The following is an 18,756-nucleotide window of genomic DNA, read 5'->3' on the forward strand; positions in this document are numbered from 1 at the left end:
AGGACTGAGTCTGGTTCCTTTAAAGGGGACCAGGTGTGAAAACACCCTTAGCGAACCATACTGAGACCACCTCCTGAGGTGGTCTCAGTTCGGTTTGCTTTAAAGGGGTCTGGGTATGGTTGGAGTGTTCACATATGCGCAAAAAATGCTGAGTCATCGATCTGAGTTCGGTTAGATGGCTGAAAGGGACCAAGTGTGAAAACACCCTTAATTTCGTCCTCAGTTGGTTCAGCAGCACGCGCCACCATTTTGTTTTTCTCTACTCACAGTATATGAGCTGATATCCTAGTAGCAGAGTAGCCAATCAGAGCGCCCGATTGCTCATATCCAGTGAATGTGGATAGAATAAATCACAAAATACTTTTATAAACGCTGATTGGACGTTTAAATGTGTTTAACCCTTCGAACCCGACGAACACAAATTGCATCCAAATTCGCATCCCTTCTTATCGAGCAAATTGTTCACGAAGTATTCATCGCAGCAAGGTGCCATGCATAGGACATGAAATGGCACAAATTGACCTTTCCAAGGATGCTAATTGATTGTCTCATCTCATCTCATCTCATTATCTCTAGCCGCTTTATCCTTCTACAGGGTCACAGGCAAGCTGGAGCCTATCCCAGCTGACTACGGGCGAAAGGCGGGGTACACCCTGGACAAGTCGCCAGGTCATCACAGGGCTGACACATAGACACAGACAACCATTCACACTCACATTCACACCTACGCTCAATTTAGAGTCACCAGTTAACCTAACCTGCATGTCTTTGGACTGTGGGGGAAACCGGAGCACCCGGAGGAAACCCACGCGGACACGGGGAGAACATGCAAACTCCGCACAGAAAGGCCCTCGCCGGCCACGGGGCTCGAACCCGGACCTTCTTGCTGTGAGGCGACAGCAGCTAATTGATTGTATATACAATAAATTGTTTGTGAGAAAATTTTTAATTTACATCGAATTTAATCATATTTACAGTCTGTATACAGCTCTGCGTCCACCTCGCCATCCATAACTCTTCTTTGAGTTACTCATGAACTTGCACAGACATGGATCACATATCACAAGAAAGACCAGAACTGGAGCTTTGTAATGATGCTAATCACATTTATACAGTGGTTGTACATACTGAAGTAATCACATTATGAGTACAGATCAAACTTCTGTAAAGTAATATCTTTACTAATTTTTTCACGCTCCTGTTTCTCAGTTCAAGCTACGTCATGAAGTTTGTATCGCTTAACAAAATACCATATATCAAAATAAACAGCAGAACTTATCCTTTCTGATGATATTAGTTGCTTCTCTAGACTGAAAAAAAACAAGATACAGCATGTATGGCTATCCCTTATAATGACCAAGATAAGAGCTTAAAAGTGCAGGGTGTGAAAGAGCCCAGGGTTCATAGGGTTAATTAATCACTCAGTTTTGCTTGGTTCTTCTTGTTAAATATTCCTATGATGATGCGTTAACATTTGATAAGGCTTTTCTAGGGCACGTTGGCATTATGAGCAAAACAAACCTTAGCCACGCTAAGTATCATGATTTATAAAGTATATTGTGAAAATGTCTCACATTCTATGCAAATGTTACGTTTTCTACCATTTTGGCAATTTACAGTGGATATAAAAAGTGTACACACCCCGTTAAAATGATTGTTTTTTCTGATGTCAAAAAATGAGACCACGATAAATAATTTCAAAACTTTTCCCACCCTTAATGTGACCTATAACCTGTACAATTCAATTGAAAAACAAACAAATCTGTTAGGGGGAAAAACATAAAAAATAAAAATGTACAATAAGCTGGTTGCATAAGTGTGCACACCCTTAAACTAATACTTTGTTGAAGCACCTTTTGATTTAATTACAGCACTCAGTCTTTTTGGGTCGGAGTCTATCAGCCTGCCACATCTAGACTTGGCAATATTTGTCCACTCCTCCTTGCAAAAGCGCTCCAAATCTGTTAGATTGTGAGGGCATCTCTTGTGCATAGCCCTCTTCAAGTCACCCCGCAGATTTTCAATTGGATTTAGGTCTGGGCTCTGGCTGGGCCATTCCAAAACATTTTGGGGTCATTGTCAGGGTGAAAGATGAAATTCCTCTTCATCTTCATCTTTCTAGCAGACACATGAAGGTTTTGTGCCAAAACTGACTGGTATTTGGAACTGTTAATAATTCCCTCCACCTTGACTAAAGCCCCTGTTCCAGCTGAAGAAAAACAACCCCAAAACATGATGCTGCCACCACCATGCTTCACCGTGGGTATGGTGTTCTTTTGGTGATGCACAGTGTTGTTTTTGCGCCAAACATACCTTTTGGAATTGTGGCCAAAAAGTTCAACCTTGGTTTCAGCAGACCATAACACATTTTCCCACATGCTTTTAGGAGAGTTGATGTATTTTTTTTGCAAAATTTAGCCGGGCCTGGATGTTTTTCTTTGACCCTGCCCCATAGTCCAGACATATGGAGAATACAGGAGATTGTTGTCACGTGTAGTACACAACCAGTACTTGCCAGAAATTCCTGCAGCTCCTTCAGTGTTGCTGTAGGCCTCTCGGCAGCCTCCCTGACCAGTTTTCATCTTGTCTTTTCATCAATTTTGTAGGGACGTCCAGTTCTTGGTAATGTCACTGTTGTCCCATATCTTCTCCACTTCTTGATGAGTGTCTTCGCTGTGCTCCATGGTATATCTAATGCTGTGGAAATGTTTTTGTCCCCTTCTCCTGGCTGATACCTTTCAACAGTGAGATATCTTTGATGCTTTGTAAGCTCTCTGCGAACCCTGGCTTTTGCTGGAGGATGCAATGGAGTAAATGTCTGGACTTTATTTGGGGTTAATCAGAGTCATTTTAATTGATGGCAGGTGTGAACCCAAAACGACTGAATGCTGTAATTAAATCAAAAGGTGCTTCAACAAAGTATTAGTTTAAGGGTGTGCACACTTATGCAACCAGCTTATTGTACGTTTTTTATTTTTTATTTTCCCCCCTAACAGATTTGTTTGTTTTTCAGTTGAATTGTACAGGTTATAGGTCACATTAAAGGTGGGAAAAGTTCTGAAATTATTTATCGTGGTCTCATTTTTTTATATCAGAAAAACCTATCATTTTAACGGGGTGTGTACACTTTTTATATCCACTGTATACCTCTCCTAGGTGTCAGTGTCCACCCTTGTTTGACGGCCCAGAGTGCCAGCAGACTAAGCACACATTTCTAGGAGATGGCTATGCCTGGTTCCCTCCCATAAAGCCTTGCTTCAAGAGCCACATCTCTCTGGAGTTCATCACAGAGTCGACCGACGGCCTGCTGCTGTACAACGGCCCCCTCGGTGTCCTCCAGTCCGGAGACAGGGGGGACTTCATTGCACTTGGTACGTCACCCAAATGCCAAAACACTTTGTATTTAGCCATAAAAAACAACCAGCAAGCTGTCATCTTAATAATGAAAAACACAACAAAGCGATCAATACCATCATGATGGAGGATTTCTACATTGGCCATACAAGAAATTAATTTTCCTTAACAATTAGCTGTGGGAAATAGAGTCGATAGATGACGATGATGAATGATGAACAATTAGTGATGAATTGATCTCAATAGAAATGTCTGTGTTCAGCACTGTGAGGGTAAGGCCCCCTAATAAAGGTCAAACTCTGCAGACATGCTGTCCTACCTGTTATGTCATGACCTCTTATGGCTGAAGAGGATAACCTGAACAGACCTTAAAAAAGCTTAGATCGTCAGTATGCTATGTCCTGCCTGTAGGCACTTCATTATCGACTTGGCCTTGCGCTGTCCTGATTGAAGGGGAAAAAAATCGAACTTGACCACAAATTGATTGCACTGAAGCATTTTTTTTGCCACCAGGGGTCTGGCTCAAACCTAAACGCTACAGGACTCGATGCGCTGTCAGTGTGTGATGAATTAGTCTGGGGAAAATGAGAAATAGCATCACTGTTGAAGCATATAAGAGAATGCATTAGGAGTTGACAGTAGAGAGGCATGGTCAGGACGTTAACACACTTAGAAGTGATAGATTGACTCATTTAGTAAAAGTTTGGGAGCTCATGAATCCGAGAAGCCAACGTGGCATATCATCATCAGGTCTCCGTCCTTCTCTCCGACATGATGTCATCTCCGTCTCTTTCTAGAGCTGAAGAAAGGTGTCCCAGTGTTGAGTATTAATCACGGCTCAGGCACTGTCACACTGCAGCTTCCTGCACACGCCTCTTTGTCTGACCGCCGCTGGCATCATCTCGACATCATCAGTGATGGAAAGGTAGGAGCAGTATTAGGGACAGTTTCCTCCGAAAGTACAGAGAATAGATTCTACGCTAGACCAAAGTCTCAAAGTCTGAACTCAACCAAATTTGGCAGCTGTGCTGAAAAAGCCACTTTAGTCTGACCAGCTATCAGCTAAATTACAGTGGAACATCATACACACAGTGTTTTAAGGAAATGGCACAACAGTAAGGCAGTTAGAAAGTCAGATAGTTTGATCAATTTCCTCAAGTAATAATAAAAATATCTTACTAGCTGGCAAAGATGGTCTACTATGGAGCCGGGAAACCGACCAAAAGTATTCAAATATGAATTTTGTTCTATATTTTTAAATTAGGTACTCAATGAAATTCATCACTGGTATATCTCTGTATGGTGTATTTAATAAATTAACATTTTTGAACTTGGTGGGTAAGATTTGCCTTTAAAAACATAAACAAATGCATAGCTCAGAAAATTTAAATCTCAGAAATACAGATTTTATGTAAATGAGGCCAAAAGTGCAGGATCTTAGCCTGGCAAGCCAGACTAAATGTGAATATTTAGTCTGGCCTCGCTCGTAGACATTTTTGAAGGGTGGGGGTGGAACAACCCGCTGTCTTTCAAACTGTCTCTGTGCGTATAGGCCAACGCTCTGACCAATCAGCGCAACAGTGACTGTGACGTAGTCAGAGCGACAGAAAGCAGTGGGGGAGACCTTGAAATAAATAATTTTTCAAAATGCGTATTAATTAATAAACAGGTTCTAGATATTAAGAAGTTTGGAGATAATGACCACAAGTTTGGAGTCTGTACCACATACTTAACATACACTCTTATTTTTTCAAGTGTTTTTCAAGAGTTTGCTTAGACAGTTTTTGAGAGTTTTTATTTAGTGGTGTTTGGTGAAATAATTTCCCTTAAATTTAAAATAACGGGAAAATAAGAAACAATCAAAAAGTAATGTTTCAAAGCTGTTTATTAATTCTTCGTACTGCACAAACTAGCCCCATCCTTTTGGCTACGAGCGGAGCCAGCTGGTAGATCAGACTTTTGCCATAGCCGGTCGGCAAAACAGCGAAAACGTCCTTCTTGAAAAGGAATGAGCGGAGAGCCTCTTCCTGCTCATGTTTCAACGAAAACTCCAAGTCTAATTCTTCTAAAACTGATTCCAAAGCGGAGTCAAACGCGCGTTGTTCACTAGCTGTAGCCATCTTTCCTGTTGTGTTTTCTCCAGCGTCACGCAGCTTTGTCGTCACTCCTGCAAAAGCCCGCCCAAAGAATCCAAACAAAAACCTTGCGTTGTGATTGGCGGGCACGATTTGATGCCCGGGATGTTTTGTTGATATGGAGCGAGGCTAGACCCACTCGCAGGCAAAAAATATTTTTGGCCGCTAGGCGGGTGGGTCTAGTTTACTAGGCTAGCAGGATCTGGGATTCCCAGGGAAAAGTAGACTCTTTCAGTAGGGATGGACAACACTGATTTTTCTTTTCGATCCAATACCAAGTCATACTAAGGCTAGTATCCTGATCCTGAGACCTTAAAAAGTCTTCTTGTGTTACAGAAACAGGAAGTCTTTGTGATTTCTATAGTCAAAATTGTTCAACGCAAACGTTGTACATGAAAGCTTTGGCAGTAATATGAAAAACTATAAAAGATCAGATTTCTCTATTTTGTTTGAATTTTTAATAATAGCTATTATTAAAAAAAAAACAGGTTCAAGAATGATCATTGACAACGCTTTGTTTACTTTCTGCCATTGTGCGACTGACTAACTGGCAGAATGTGTTTCTCTGTGTGCTTTATTACTGCCTTTCTGTAAGCTATAGTGAGAAAGTGGAAGGAAAAGTACAACCCCAATTCCAAAAAAGTTGGGATGCTGTGTAAAACATAAATAAAAACAGAATGTAAAGATTTGCAAATCATGGAAACCCTATATTTCATTGAAAATAGTACAAAGACAACATATCAAATGTTGAAACCAAGAAATGTTATTGTTTTTTGAAATATATATGCTTATTTTGAATTTGATGTCAGCAACACGTTTCAGCAAAGTAGTGACAGGGGCAACAAAAGACTGAAAAAGTTGTGTAATGCTAAAAAAACTAATTTGGTTAATTGGCAACCGGTCAGTAACATGACTGGGTATAAAAAGAGCATCCCAGAGAGGCGGAGTCTCTCAGAAGTAAAGATGGGGAGGGGTTCACCGCTCTGTGAAAGACTGTGTGGGCAAATAGTACAGCAATTTAAGAATAATGTTCCTCAATGTAAAATTGCAAAGAATTTGTGCATCACATCATCTATGCTACATAATATCATTAAAAGATTCTGAGAATCTGGAGAAATCCCTGTATGCAAGAGACAAGGCTGAAAACTGACATTGGATGCCTGTGATCTTCAGGCCCTCAGGAGACACTGCATTAAAAACAGATACGATTCTGTAGTGTAAATCACTGTACGGGCTCAGGAACACTTCAGAAAACCATCGTCTGTGAAAACAGTTCATTACTGCATCCACAAATGCAAGTTAAAACCAAATATAAACAATATCCAGAAACACCGCCGCCTTCTCTGGGCCCGAGCTCTTTTACGATGGACTGAGGCGAAGTGGAAAATTGTCCCGAGGTCTGACGAATCAAAAGCAGAAATTCTTTTTAGAAATCATGGACACCACGTCCTCCAGGCTAAAGAGCAGCAGGATCATCCGGCTTGTTATCAGTGCACAGTTCAAAAGCATCTGTGATGGTATCAGGGTGCATTAGTGCACATGACATGGGTAGCTTGTACATCTGGGAAGGCATCATTAATGCCGAATGATATATACACGTTTCAGAGCAATATGCTGCCATCCAGACAAAACCTTTTTCAGAGAAGGCCTTCCTTCTTTCAGCAAGACAATGCCAAACCACCTTCTGCATGTATTAAAACTGCATGGCTCCGAAGTAAAAGAGTCCGGGTGCTAAACTGGCCTGCCTGCAGTCCAAACCTGTCTCCCATTTAAAACATTTGGTGCATTATGAAGTGCAAAATATGACAGAGGAGACCCTGAACTGCTGAGCAACTGAAACTGTGTATCAGGCAAGAATGGGAGAACATTTCTCTTTCAAAACTACAGCAACTGGTCTCCTCAATTTCCAAATGTTTACAGTGTTGTTAAAAGTAGAGGTGATGCAACACAATGGTAAACATGCCCCTGTCCTAACTTTTTTGAAATGTGTTGCTGACATCAAATTCAAAAGGAGCATATATATTTTTTAAAAACAATAAAATTTCTCAGTTTCAACATTTGATATGTTGTCTTTGTACTATTTTCAATGAAATATAGGGTTTCCATGATTTTGCAAATTATCGCATTCTGTTTTTATTTACAGTTTACACAGCGTCCCAACTTTTTTGGAATTGGGGTTGTAGTTCCTATCTTAAGCAACTATTTAAAAAAATAAATGAATAAAATGAAGTTAATAAAATCACTACTTAAAGACAGTACCTGTTATCAATTTTTTTAAATATAAAGATCGATTCTCAAAATTGAACCATCAGCGTTGGATGTATCGATACTTTGCTATCGATCCACCCATCCTTGTCTTTCACAGTGGCTGAATTCAGCATATGGCAAATCACAGCCTCGCCTGGCACTCCAGTTCATGTGATTTGCAGTGATGTAGAGGTAAGCGAAATCAAAACAGAAGATATGAACAGTAATCAAATGATGCAAGTGCATCAAGTTTTTATATGCTATGGAATTAGCAAACTTCTTATTAAGCAGCTAACTTTGGCTATTAGCTGCTACTGATTGCCAGCAAGCTAATGTTAGCATAGCTTAACTAGCTAGAATATTATGCTGGGTATATACTAAGCACTGAGTGTTTAACGTCACTGTAGAAAACTAGATATATGAGTAGAACATCAAAACATTTTTATATGTTTGGCCACTCTGAAAGAGCCAAGAGTCTACTTTTTCCTGGGAATCTAAGCAGCTTTGGGAACAAAAGGTCACCGATTCGATTCCCTGGACTAGCAGGAATGGCTGAAGTGCCCTTGAGCAAGGCACCTAACCCCCAACCGCTCCCCAGGCTGCTCTGGGTATGTTGTATGTTGCTGTGGATAAGAGCATCTGCTAAATGCCTGTAATATAATGTGTATATAATTGAAATACCCAAAATTCATATTCAAATATTTTTGTCCAAAGTTTTAGGAGCTGGTCAGACCAAGCTGGATTTTCCAGCAGGCTATGATGAGATGATGATTATCATATCTTTGCACTACTCACAAACTGAATACACTTTAATCGTTGAAGCTTCTGTTACACTTTATATTCAGTGAGTGTAAATACATTTAAGTGTGCACTCTATATTTACTGAGTGTGTAACTATAATTTACAGGAAGTGCACTTGATTGTGGATCGTTGCTCTGGAGCCATGGTGAATGAGGTGGAGGGTTTGGGAGTGGACATGTTTGAGACAGACCAGTCAGCATGTAAGGTGTCTGCACACACTCCAGGCTCCGAGAGGTAAAATAAAGGGTTTTCGTCTTATTCTTTTTCCAATCACAGAGTGGACACTAAGTAAATATGCCTTTCATATGTTCTATTTGTCCTAATAAGCTTCATATTTCCATTTAGAAGAAATGTTATGCGTGTTTCATATAACTAGAGGACAATTAGTGTATATGTGATTGTCACTAGTGTGTATTTTATTGCTGTCTGAGAGATGTCAGCTGTATTACTGTATTATTCTCTCTGTAGATTCCTGAATGTGAATCAGCCTTTACAGCTAGGAGGAGTGAAGGACACGTATCCACTGCGTCACACACACGCGCACTATAAAGGGTTTGTGGGCTGCATCAGAAACCTGGTGGTGGACACTCAGGTGTGGAGACTATTCATGTTTTCAGACCATGTAGTATCTCTCCTTCAGAGCTATTAACATTGCTAACAAGAAGATCCTAGCAAGCATGGAGAAAAAATTCAAACAATTTAGCTTCAAATTGTTGCTTCCAGCTAGCCTGGCAAGCCAGACTAAATGTGACTATTTAGTCTGGCCTCGATCCGTAGACATTTCCGAGGGGGGTAGGAGGAACAAACCGCTGTCTTTCAAACTGTCTCTGTGCGTATAGGCCAACGCTCTGACCAATCAGCGCAACAGTGACTGTGACGTAGTCAGAGTGACAGAAAGCAGTGGGGGAGACCTTGAAATAATTTTTCAAAATGCGTATTAATTAATAAACAGGTTCTAGATATTAAGAAGTTTGATGATAATGACCACAAGTTTGGAGTCTGTACCACATACACTCATTTTTTTTCCAAGTGTTTTCAAGGGTTTGCTTAAAGGACCCATGGCATGGTGGTTTGTTGATGCTTTAAACGGGCTCGTGGAGGTTTCCGGATGTTATATCCGCAGCCTTTCTCGAAATGAACCCTCGGCACGTAGATATAGCCTCCTGGGAGAAAGCCCCATTTCAGCCCTTTTCCCAGTGCGTCGTTTTGCTAATGAGAAGCATGGAGGCGGGGAAGGGTAGAGGGTGGGGGCGGGCCATGGGGGGAGGGGCTTGACCAAGCTGCGGGCATGCTACCTGTGTGTGAACAGTAGCAATGGCAGGTCAAGCAACAGTCCAAGTTTTCGCTTTTGACCCGGAGTCCGACTTCACAAGTCTAAATAAGGGAGTGGGAAAATGTGTGTACAACACTAGTAGTATAGTATAGTAGTATAGTGTTTGCGTGCACACACATACTCGCTGCTATCAGTGCCTGTAGCCACGCTGCTAAGACAAAACCCCGTTCTCCCTCGGACTCCTTTCGTAAACTCAACATGACACAGAGAACAGAGAGTGAGAGTGTTCGGAGTGGTAGTTTACGAACGTATAATACCCTAGGCTTGAACACGCACTCCATAACCAAAGAGGATAGAAGCGGCAACTACAGCAACATATCGCTTATCCAACAGAAGACATGCATTGCAGAGCAATAGTCAAACATAAGCTCATAAGTTACAGTCAATTTCCAGACTAAACTCAGTTTAACAGAGCATGCTGCATGCTTTTTGGTTTTGTAGCGCAGAGTACCTGGCTAACTGCAGGAAGCGGTTAGCTGCACAGCTAATGTAGCCATTGCAAGGCTAACACACCGATTTTAAAACACGGCAAAACGACTTAACAGTTATACACTTACTTGTTCGGTGTTTGTTGCTGATGCGGCAGGGATGCTTGGTACGGACCCAGGCTTCAGTGACAGTTGATGTGCAAAACCTGCCCTGTACTGTCCCAAGTTGTGGAAACATTCCTCAGGAAAATGCTTCCGACAAACATACACCATCTTAGGTAGACTTGACGGCGTATTATTGGAGTAAATAAAATTAAGCCACTGCGTCTTCAGGGGCTCTCCCGTCAGCAGTAAAAACAGACTCTTTTCTGTGTTGTCACATCCATGTACAGCGCAATTTCCATGTTTCGCTCGCTTAGGTGGTGCCATGTTGTTGTGTCCTCTATGGTCTCCTCACTACAAAATTGAAGTGACGTATCTATGGTGGCAACTTTTGAGCTGGGCGGGCAATCCATACAGTGGGTGGGAATCCAGAGGGGGGGGCGTGGGGATCATCTCCCTTGCTGATATAGTAAAGGGACGAGCCTATCAACGCGCCATTTTGACGCGCCATTCTCAAATGTTGACAAAGGGTGGGCATAGTTTGGTTTACACATTATGACATTTCTAGCCACTGGGGTGACTTAAGAAGGTCAGAGGAACTCATTTTAACGTTAAAAAACCTCAGAAAGTGAAAATTTCATGCCATGGGACCTTTAAACTGTTTTTGAGAGTTTTTATTTAGTGGTGTTTGGTGAAATAATTTCCCTTAAATTTAAAATAATGGGAAAATAAGAAACAATCAAAAAGTAATGTTTCAAAGCTGTTTATTAATTCTTCGTACTGCACAAACTAGCCCCATCCTTTTGGCTACGAGCGGAGCCAGCTGGTAGATCAGACTTTTGCCATAGCCGGTCGGCAAAACAGCGAAAACGTCCTTCTTGAAAAGGAATGAGCGGAGAGCCTCTTCCTGCTCATGTTTCAACGAAAACTCCAAGTCTAATTCTTCTAAAACTGATTCCAAAGCGGAGTCAAACGCGCGCTGTTCACTAGCCGTAGCCATCTTTCCTGCTGTGCTTTCTCCAGCATCGCGCAGCTTTGTCGTCACTCCTGCAAAAGCCCGCCCAAAGAATCCAAACAAAAACCTTGCGTTGTGATTGGCGGGCACGATTTGATGCCCGGGGTGTTTTTGTTTATATGGTGCGAGGCTAGACCCACTCGCTAGGCAAAAATATTTTTGGCCGCTAGGCGGGTGGGTCTAGTTTACTAGGCTAGCTTCCAGCAACAATTAGAAAAAATGAGACAAAGGTCTTTTGTAACCATTACGTAATAATAAGCAGCTTCTCTTTTTTTTTTTTTTATTGAACAAAAAGACCATTCCACTTCTGTTCTATAGGCGTACAGTGTTGTGGCTTAGGAAGTCACAGGTCAGAGTTCACCCAAACAGAGCTGGCATAATAATAATAATAATAATAATAATAATAATAATAATAATAATAATAATAATAATTTATATAGCACCTTTCACAATCCCAAGGGCGCTTTACAGAAGGGATGGGGTGGGTGGAGGTGGGGCTAAGCAGTAAGAGAGGAAATGTTCATGGAAGAGAAGTCTTCAATTGAGATTTGAAAGTAGAGAAAGAGGCGCAGTCATGTAGAGACTGAGGAAGAGAATTCCAGAGTTTGTGGGGCAATAGCACTGAAGGACCTGCTCCCCACACTGTCAGAAATAGGGGTACAGTAGGAGTCCATTTCTGTCCCCAAAGGTACGGTCTACACTATTGTAGCCCCTCAAGGTAACTATGTGTACCTTTTTAGGGCCAAAAAGGTACATATATGTTCCCAAGCAGTATATAAAGGGTACAAATAAGTACCTTAGAGTGTACTGTCCCAGTGACAAGCCATTGTACCCCTAAAGGTCCAATAATATACCTTATTTTCTGAGAGTGCATGGTGGAAAGTCTGGTGCGTGGGACAGCAAGTAGATTGTTGCTAGAAGACCTTAGTGAGTGATAGGGGGTGTAGGGGGTCAGCAGTTTCCTCTGGTAGATCAAGTGACAGTCAAGATTTTAAATTTAATCCAGGACAGAACCAGTATCAGGTGGCACGGTGGTGTAGTGGTTAGCACTGTCGCCTCACAGCAAGAAGGTTCGGGTTCGAGCCCCGTGGCCGGCGAGGGCCTTTCTGTGCGGAGTTTGCATGTTCTCCGCGTGGGTTTCCTCCGGGTGCTCCGGTTTCCCCCACAGTCCAAAGACATGCAGGTTAGGTTAACTGGTGACTCTAAATTGACCGTAGGTGTGAATGTGAGTGTGAATGGTTGTCTGTGTCTATGTGTCGGCCCTGTGATGACCTGGCGACTTGTCCAGGGTGTACCCCGCCTTTCACCTGTAGTCAGCTGGGATAGGCTCCAGCTTGCCTGCGACCCTGTAGAACAGGATAAAGCGGCTAGAGATAATGGATGGATTATAATTGAGACACTATGTCATAATTATGGCTTATTATATCATAATAATGATAAATTGAGTACTCCTTTCATTCAGTGAGTTGGCTTTTCCACTTGACAGATTTTATTCACCTTAGTTCTGGCCACTGTTTTAGCTGGAAAAGTAGAAAGTGTAGTTTTCAGGTGACTCCTGTGTATTATTTTTATTATTATTATTATTATTATTATAGCAGCAGGAAATGCTATGATTATCTGTGTATATTTTGGTACCTTTTGTATCTTTACATAGAAGCTATTAGACAGCAAACGTCCAGCACTACATGCCAAGGGTCAGGGGGCATTGACCTCCTCTTCAGTTAATAGACTTCACACACACGCTCATATAGAGGAGTCATTTTCTATCAAATCTAACAACAAGGGCACACATAAGCTGGTATTGGACAGCCTGGTGTTTCTCCACACGCTGACTCAGCTATGCAGGATAAATATTTATTAACTGAAGCTTATGCATGTTCAGATGTGAAGGTTGTTCTGTTTTTAACAGCAATATGGTAATGAAAGCGGAAAAAAAAGTAATAAAGATTGACACTAGGCTACCAGGGGCGTCTGTTTGCTTGTGAGTGTCTCCTCCAATTATCTTAAGCTGCCTAATAATGTTGCATAAGCAGCACTCTCAAATATTTAAGGTGACTGGCTTTACATGACTCCAGAGAAGTGCACATTCACATGCCATGTTTCAGCGAGGAACTAGATAGTGGATTAAACTGGGAGAAATACTGCATGTGATAAATTTTTTCTTCTTCTAAGGTTCTGAGAAAATTAACTTGTATTGTTCTAAAAAACGTTCCTGTAATCTATTAAAACATCTACTGTAATAAATGTTTGCTTCACAATATTATGCTAATTATTATACTAATTCCCAGTTAGACCAGAACTAACTTAATAGAAATGTTCGTGTTGTAGAAACATTGCAAGAGTGTGTTCAATCAGTGTTTAAAAAATGTTCTCTGAGCATCCAGAAAACATCAGTTAACTTTCTTGGAAACAAAAGCTCATAGTGTTAGGGTTTTGCTGGGATTCGAACCTGGTTCGCTGGTGTGAATCCAGCAAACCCCCACTAGGCCACCAGGGGGATGACTCAAGTGCAGAGGCGTGAGGCGGAAGTAGAAAAGTATCAAAAAGTTTATTTACAATATTTACAGTCCAAAAAAAATATAATCCAAAAAACGCTCAGAAGATGAAGGGAAAAATAAAATATCCAAAAGGTCAAAGTCAAATACAAAAGCCAAAAAACTAGAAAAGAAAAGGCAAAATACCAACGCTCAGAAGATACAAAAAACAGTAAATACAAAGTCCAAAAAGAAAAGCAAAGTGCAAAACCAAAAAGACAAAGGCAAGGAACACGGAACAGAGGTAACTGGAGCTAAACAGAACAGCACAAAGACTCCGTGATAAGAGGACTGAACTCAGGGTTATAAATACACAAACTAAAATAGGACACAGGTGACACTAATGAGGACTAGGCGGGGCACAAGACACATGGAAAACAACAAACATAAAACACAGAAACAGTGGCGGCCTCTAGAGGCCAAAACAAACATGACAAGAAAAGGAAATAACAGCGGCCTCTAGAGGCCAAAACAGTCCCAGTCCTAACACATAGAACTGCAACATTCATAAAACAGAAAACAGTTCGCTAAGAAGTGTAGGTTATCAGAATGTTTTCTGAACATTATGTTTCAGGTATAAGACTGGTGTAACTGAGAGTTTGTCATATTAAATATATCCACTGTGATATACTATGTCAGAAAAATGTTATTATTTTCTAGTGTCAGCTGGCGCAGGCATTCAAACTATTAATGTGTATAATTTTTTGACCTTTCACACTTAATTTGTGAGCGCAAACATATAAACGATTGTCGGATATACAGTGTCTTGCAAAAGTATTCATCCCCCTTGGTGTTTGTCCTGTTTTGTCGCATTACAAGCTGAAATTAAAATGGATTTTTGGAGGGTTAGCACCATTTGATTTACACAACATGCCTACCACTTTAAAGGTGCACATTGTTTTTTTATTGTGACACAAACAATTAAGATGAAAAAACAGAAATCTGGGGTGTGCATAAGTATTCACCCCCTTCCGTATAAAACCCCTAAATAAGATCTGGTCCAACCAATTCACTTCATAAGTCACATAATTAGTTGGTTAAGATCCATCTGTGTGCAAAGTGTCACGTGATCTGTCACATGATGTCTGTATAAATCAACCTGTTCTGGAAGGACCCTGACTCTGCAACAAGCAAGCAACATGAGAACCAAGGAGCCTCCAAACAGGTCAGAGGCAAAGTTGTGGAGAAGTATAGATCAGGGTTGGGTTATTAAAAAATATTCCAAACTTTGAATATCCCAGGGAGCACCATTAAATCCATTATAGCAAAATGGAAAGAATATGGCACCACTACAAACCTGATAAGAGAAAGCCACCCACCAAAACTCACAGACCAGGCAAGGACGGCATTAATCAGAGATGCAACAAAGACACCAACGATAACGCTGAGGGAGCTGCAAAGATCCACAGCGGGGATGGGAGTATCTGTCCATAGGACCACTTTAAGCCGTACACTCCACAGAGCGGGGCTTTATGGAAGAGTGGCCAGAAAAAAAGTCATTGCTTAGGAGTTTGCCCAGCAGCATGTGGCAGACTCCCCAAACACATGGAAGAAGATTCTCTGGTCAAATGAGACTAAAATTGATTTTTTTTGCCATCATGGGAAATGCTATGTGTGGCACAAACCCAACACCCTGAGAACACCATTCATGCAGTGAAGCATGGTGGTGGTAGCATCATGCTGTGGGGATATTTTTCATCTGCAGGGACAGGAAAGCTGGTCAGGACTGAATGAAAGATGGATGGCATTAAATCCAGGGCAATTCTGAAGGAAAACCTGTTTGAATCGGCCAGAGGTTTGAGACTGGGACGAAGGTTCACATTCCAGCAAGGCAATGACCCTAAACATACTGCTAAAGCTACACTGGAGTGGTTTAAAGGGAAACATTTAAATGTCTTGGAATGGCCTAGTCAAAGCCCAGACCTCAATCCAATTGAGAATCTGTGGCATAACTTGAAGATTGCTGTACACCAACACAACCCATCTAACTTGAAGGAGTTGGAGCAGTTTTGCCTTGAGGAATGGGAAAAAAAATCCCAGTGGCTAGATGTGCTAAGCTAATAGAGACATACTCTAAGAGATTTGCAGCTATAATTGCAGCAAAAGATGGCTCTACAAAGTATTGACTTGGGGGGGAATACCTATGCACACTCCAGATTTCTGGGTTGTTGTTGTTTTTTTTCATCTTAATTATTGTTTGTGTCACAATAGAAAAGCAATTTTCACCTTTACAGTGGTAGGCCTGTTTTGTAAATCAAATAGTGCTAACCCTCCAAAGATCAGTTTTAATTCCAGCTTGTAATGCGACAAAACAGGACAAACACAAAGGGGGATGAATACTTTTGCAAGACACTGTATGCTGATGTGGGTTCATGCCAGTTTCCTCCCTTTCAACAAACGCTACAGTAGCTTATGGAACAGCTCATTCTTGTGTGAGTAAGCAGATTAGTTCGCTAATTAGTTAGTTAACTGCAAACCAAGTCCATGACATGTCTCACATCTAACGATGGCAAGAATCAAACAGGAGTAATGCTTAGCCATGTACAAGTATCTGATTGGCTCCACTCATCCCTACTCATGGATACAGTAGCAGACTTGACCTCAACTTTTTCATCAGATTTCACAAACACAGAGCTGACACTCTTTCAGCGTGTGGGTGAGGGATTTATTTCCCACCTCGTGATGAATCTGAGTCACACTGACTATTTTCTGACATTTTTGTCAAGTGTGTAGAAGGCTGCAGTGAAGCGTGACATTTTGTGATGACCTCAAGGGAAATCTTGTACTATTATGCCAAAATTGGATGCGTAATTGTGTAGATTGACCGTCTATGCCAGCTGACACTTAATAATACAGTTGTGTAATGGCATGTCCCATGATGGAGATATTTCAGATGAGGAAATCTTGTCAGTGTCTTATGCCTACTTGTAGAAATATGGAAAATATGGAAAGATGGAGGGCAGCACGGTGGTGTAGTGATTAGCACTGTTGCCTCACAGCAAGAAGGTCCGGGTTCGAGCCCCGTGGCCGGCGAGGGCCTTTCTGTGCGGAGTTTGCATGTTGTCCGCGTGGGTTTCCTCCGGGTGCTCCGGTTTCCCCCACAGTCCAAAGACATGCAGGTTAGGTTAACTGGTGACTCTAAATTGAGCATGAGTGTGAATGGTTGTCTGTATGTGTCAGCCCTGTGATGACCTGGCGACTTGTCCAGGGTGTACCCCCCCTTTTGCCCGTAGTCAGCTGGGATAGGCTCCAGCTTGCCTGCGGCCCTGTAGAACAGGATAAAGCGGCTAGAGATAATGAGAATGAGATGAGATGAATGGAAAGATGGATAAATCATTAATAATGGTAACTCGAAGGGCACTTGGTAGAGTGTATACGTCCGCTAAGCTGCATATTCAGATTTGCGTCAAAATCTAATCAATTGTTCCTTGGCCCATGGTCATCTCATCTCATCTCATTATCTCTAGCCGCTTTATCCTGTTCTGCAGGGTCGCAGACAAGCTGGAGCCTATCCCAGCTGACTACGGGCGAAAGGCGGGGTACACCCTGGACAAGTCGCCAGGTCATCACGGGGCTGACACACAGACGCAGACAACCATTCACACTCACATTCACACCTACGGTCAATTTAGAGTCACCAGTTAACCTAACCTGCATGTCTTTGGACTTTGGGGGAAACCGGAGCACCCGGAGGAAACCCACGCGGACATGGAGAGAACATGCAAACTCCGCACAGAAAGGCCCTCGCCAGCCACGGGGCTCGAACCCGGACCTTCTTGCTGTGAGGCGACAGCGCTAACCACTACATGTTCCTTGGCCCATGGTCATTTCATTAAAATCCGTTTCCAGTTTTTTATGTTACATTGGGAACAGACAAACAAATGGAGGTAAAAACATAACCTCCTCCACCAAAGTTGGCAGAGGTAAAAATTCAACAAACCTTGATGTCCCAGGATTGGAGAACATGACATCAGTATACAGAGTACCAGTGAGGTCACCCATAGTGCTGACTCAGACTCGTGTGTGTGTGTGTGTGTGTGTGTCTCCTTGGTCAGGTGTATGACCTGAGCAGTGCAGCGGAGAGTATGAACAGTGCCCCTGGGTGCAGTCTGACTGATGGCGTGTGTGTGACGGTGGGAGGGCCCTCCTGTGGCCTGCATGGAAAGTGCCTTGGGGAGTGGGGCTCCTTCAGCTGTGACTGCCACCCTGGATACAGCGGACACAAGTGTGACAAGGGTGAGTCGGCATGCATTTTCAAATTTACAAGTTCATAGCATTGAAAGCCTACATTTTTTATCTATTTATTTTCAAATGCTATAAGTTTTAAATGTTTTAATTAGATGAGTATTGCATTGATTTCCCTGGTCCAAATTTAGTATTATATTTATAATTCAGATCAGTTGTATTTATATAGTACTTTTAACAATGGACATTCTTCTTAAGCAGCTAATATTATAATTAATTATTGTATATTATTTTAATGATTTATAATTTAATAATAATAATGATATGTTTTATACCGACACCTTACAGTAACTATGAGCGTTATACTCTTCACAAGGACATTGCTGTGATTTCACTATTATGGGTTGCTATGGTATACGGTGTCCTGCTCAGTCACAAACTATACTGTTGAAATTATGTAACTGCAGCAGGGCCACAAAAAGGTTGTAAAATGAAATCGAAGAGCATATTCCACTTTATCAGTACATGAAGCTGCTCCTGTGTAAAAAGAAATAAAGAAATGTAATAAGATGTATGACATGCGGATGTGCCGTGTTTATGCTGATTTTTTGTCAGGTTCAGG

General features: G+C 41.7%; 1 protein-coding gene across 1 annotated transcript in view; it reads left to right on the plus strand.

Annotated features, from left to right (window-relative positions):
* Window positions 1-18,756, plus strand: part of si:dkey-22o22.2 (neural-cadherin) — a 309,825-nt gene that overhangs the window by 265,068 nt on the left and 26,001 nt on the right. Inside the window, exons 23-27 of the mRNA XM_060922323.1 lie at window positions 3,157-3,371; window positions 4,152-4,279; window positions 8,644-8,771; window positions 9,006-9,129; window positions 18,005-18,185. Coding sequence (XP_060778306.1) covers window positions 3,157-3,371; window positions 4,152-4,279; window positions 8,644-8,771; window positions 9,006-9,129; window positions 18,005-18,185 — 776 coding nt within the window. The remainder of the gene's footprint in view (window positions 1-3,156; window positions 3,372-4,151; window positions 4,280-8,643; window positions 8,772-9,005; window positions 9,130-18,004; window positions 18,186-18,756) is intronic.

This window comes from Neoarius graeffei, chromosome 5 (genome assembly GCF_027579695.1).
Source record: "Neoarius graeffei isolate fNeoGra1 chromosome 5, fNeoGra1.pri, whole genome shotgun sequence".
Lineage (NCBI taxonomy): Eukaryota > Metazoa > Chordata > Actinopteri > Siluriformes > Ariidae > Neoarius > Neoarius graeffei.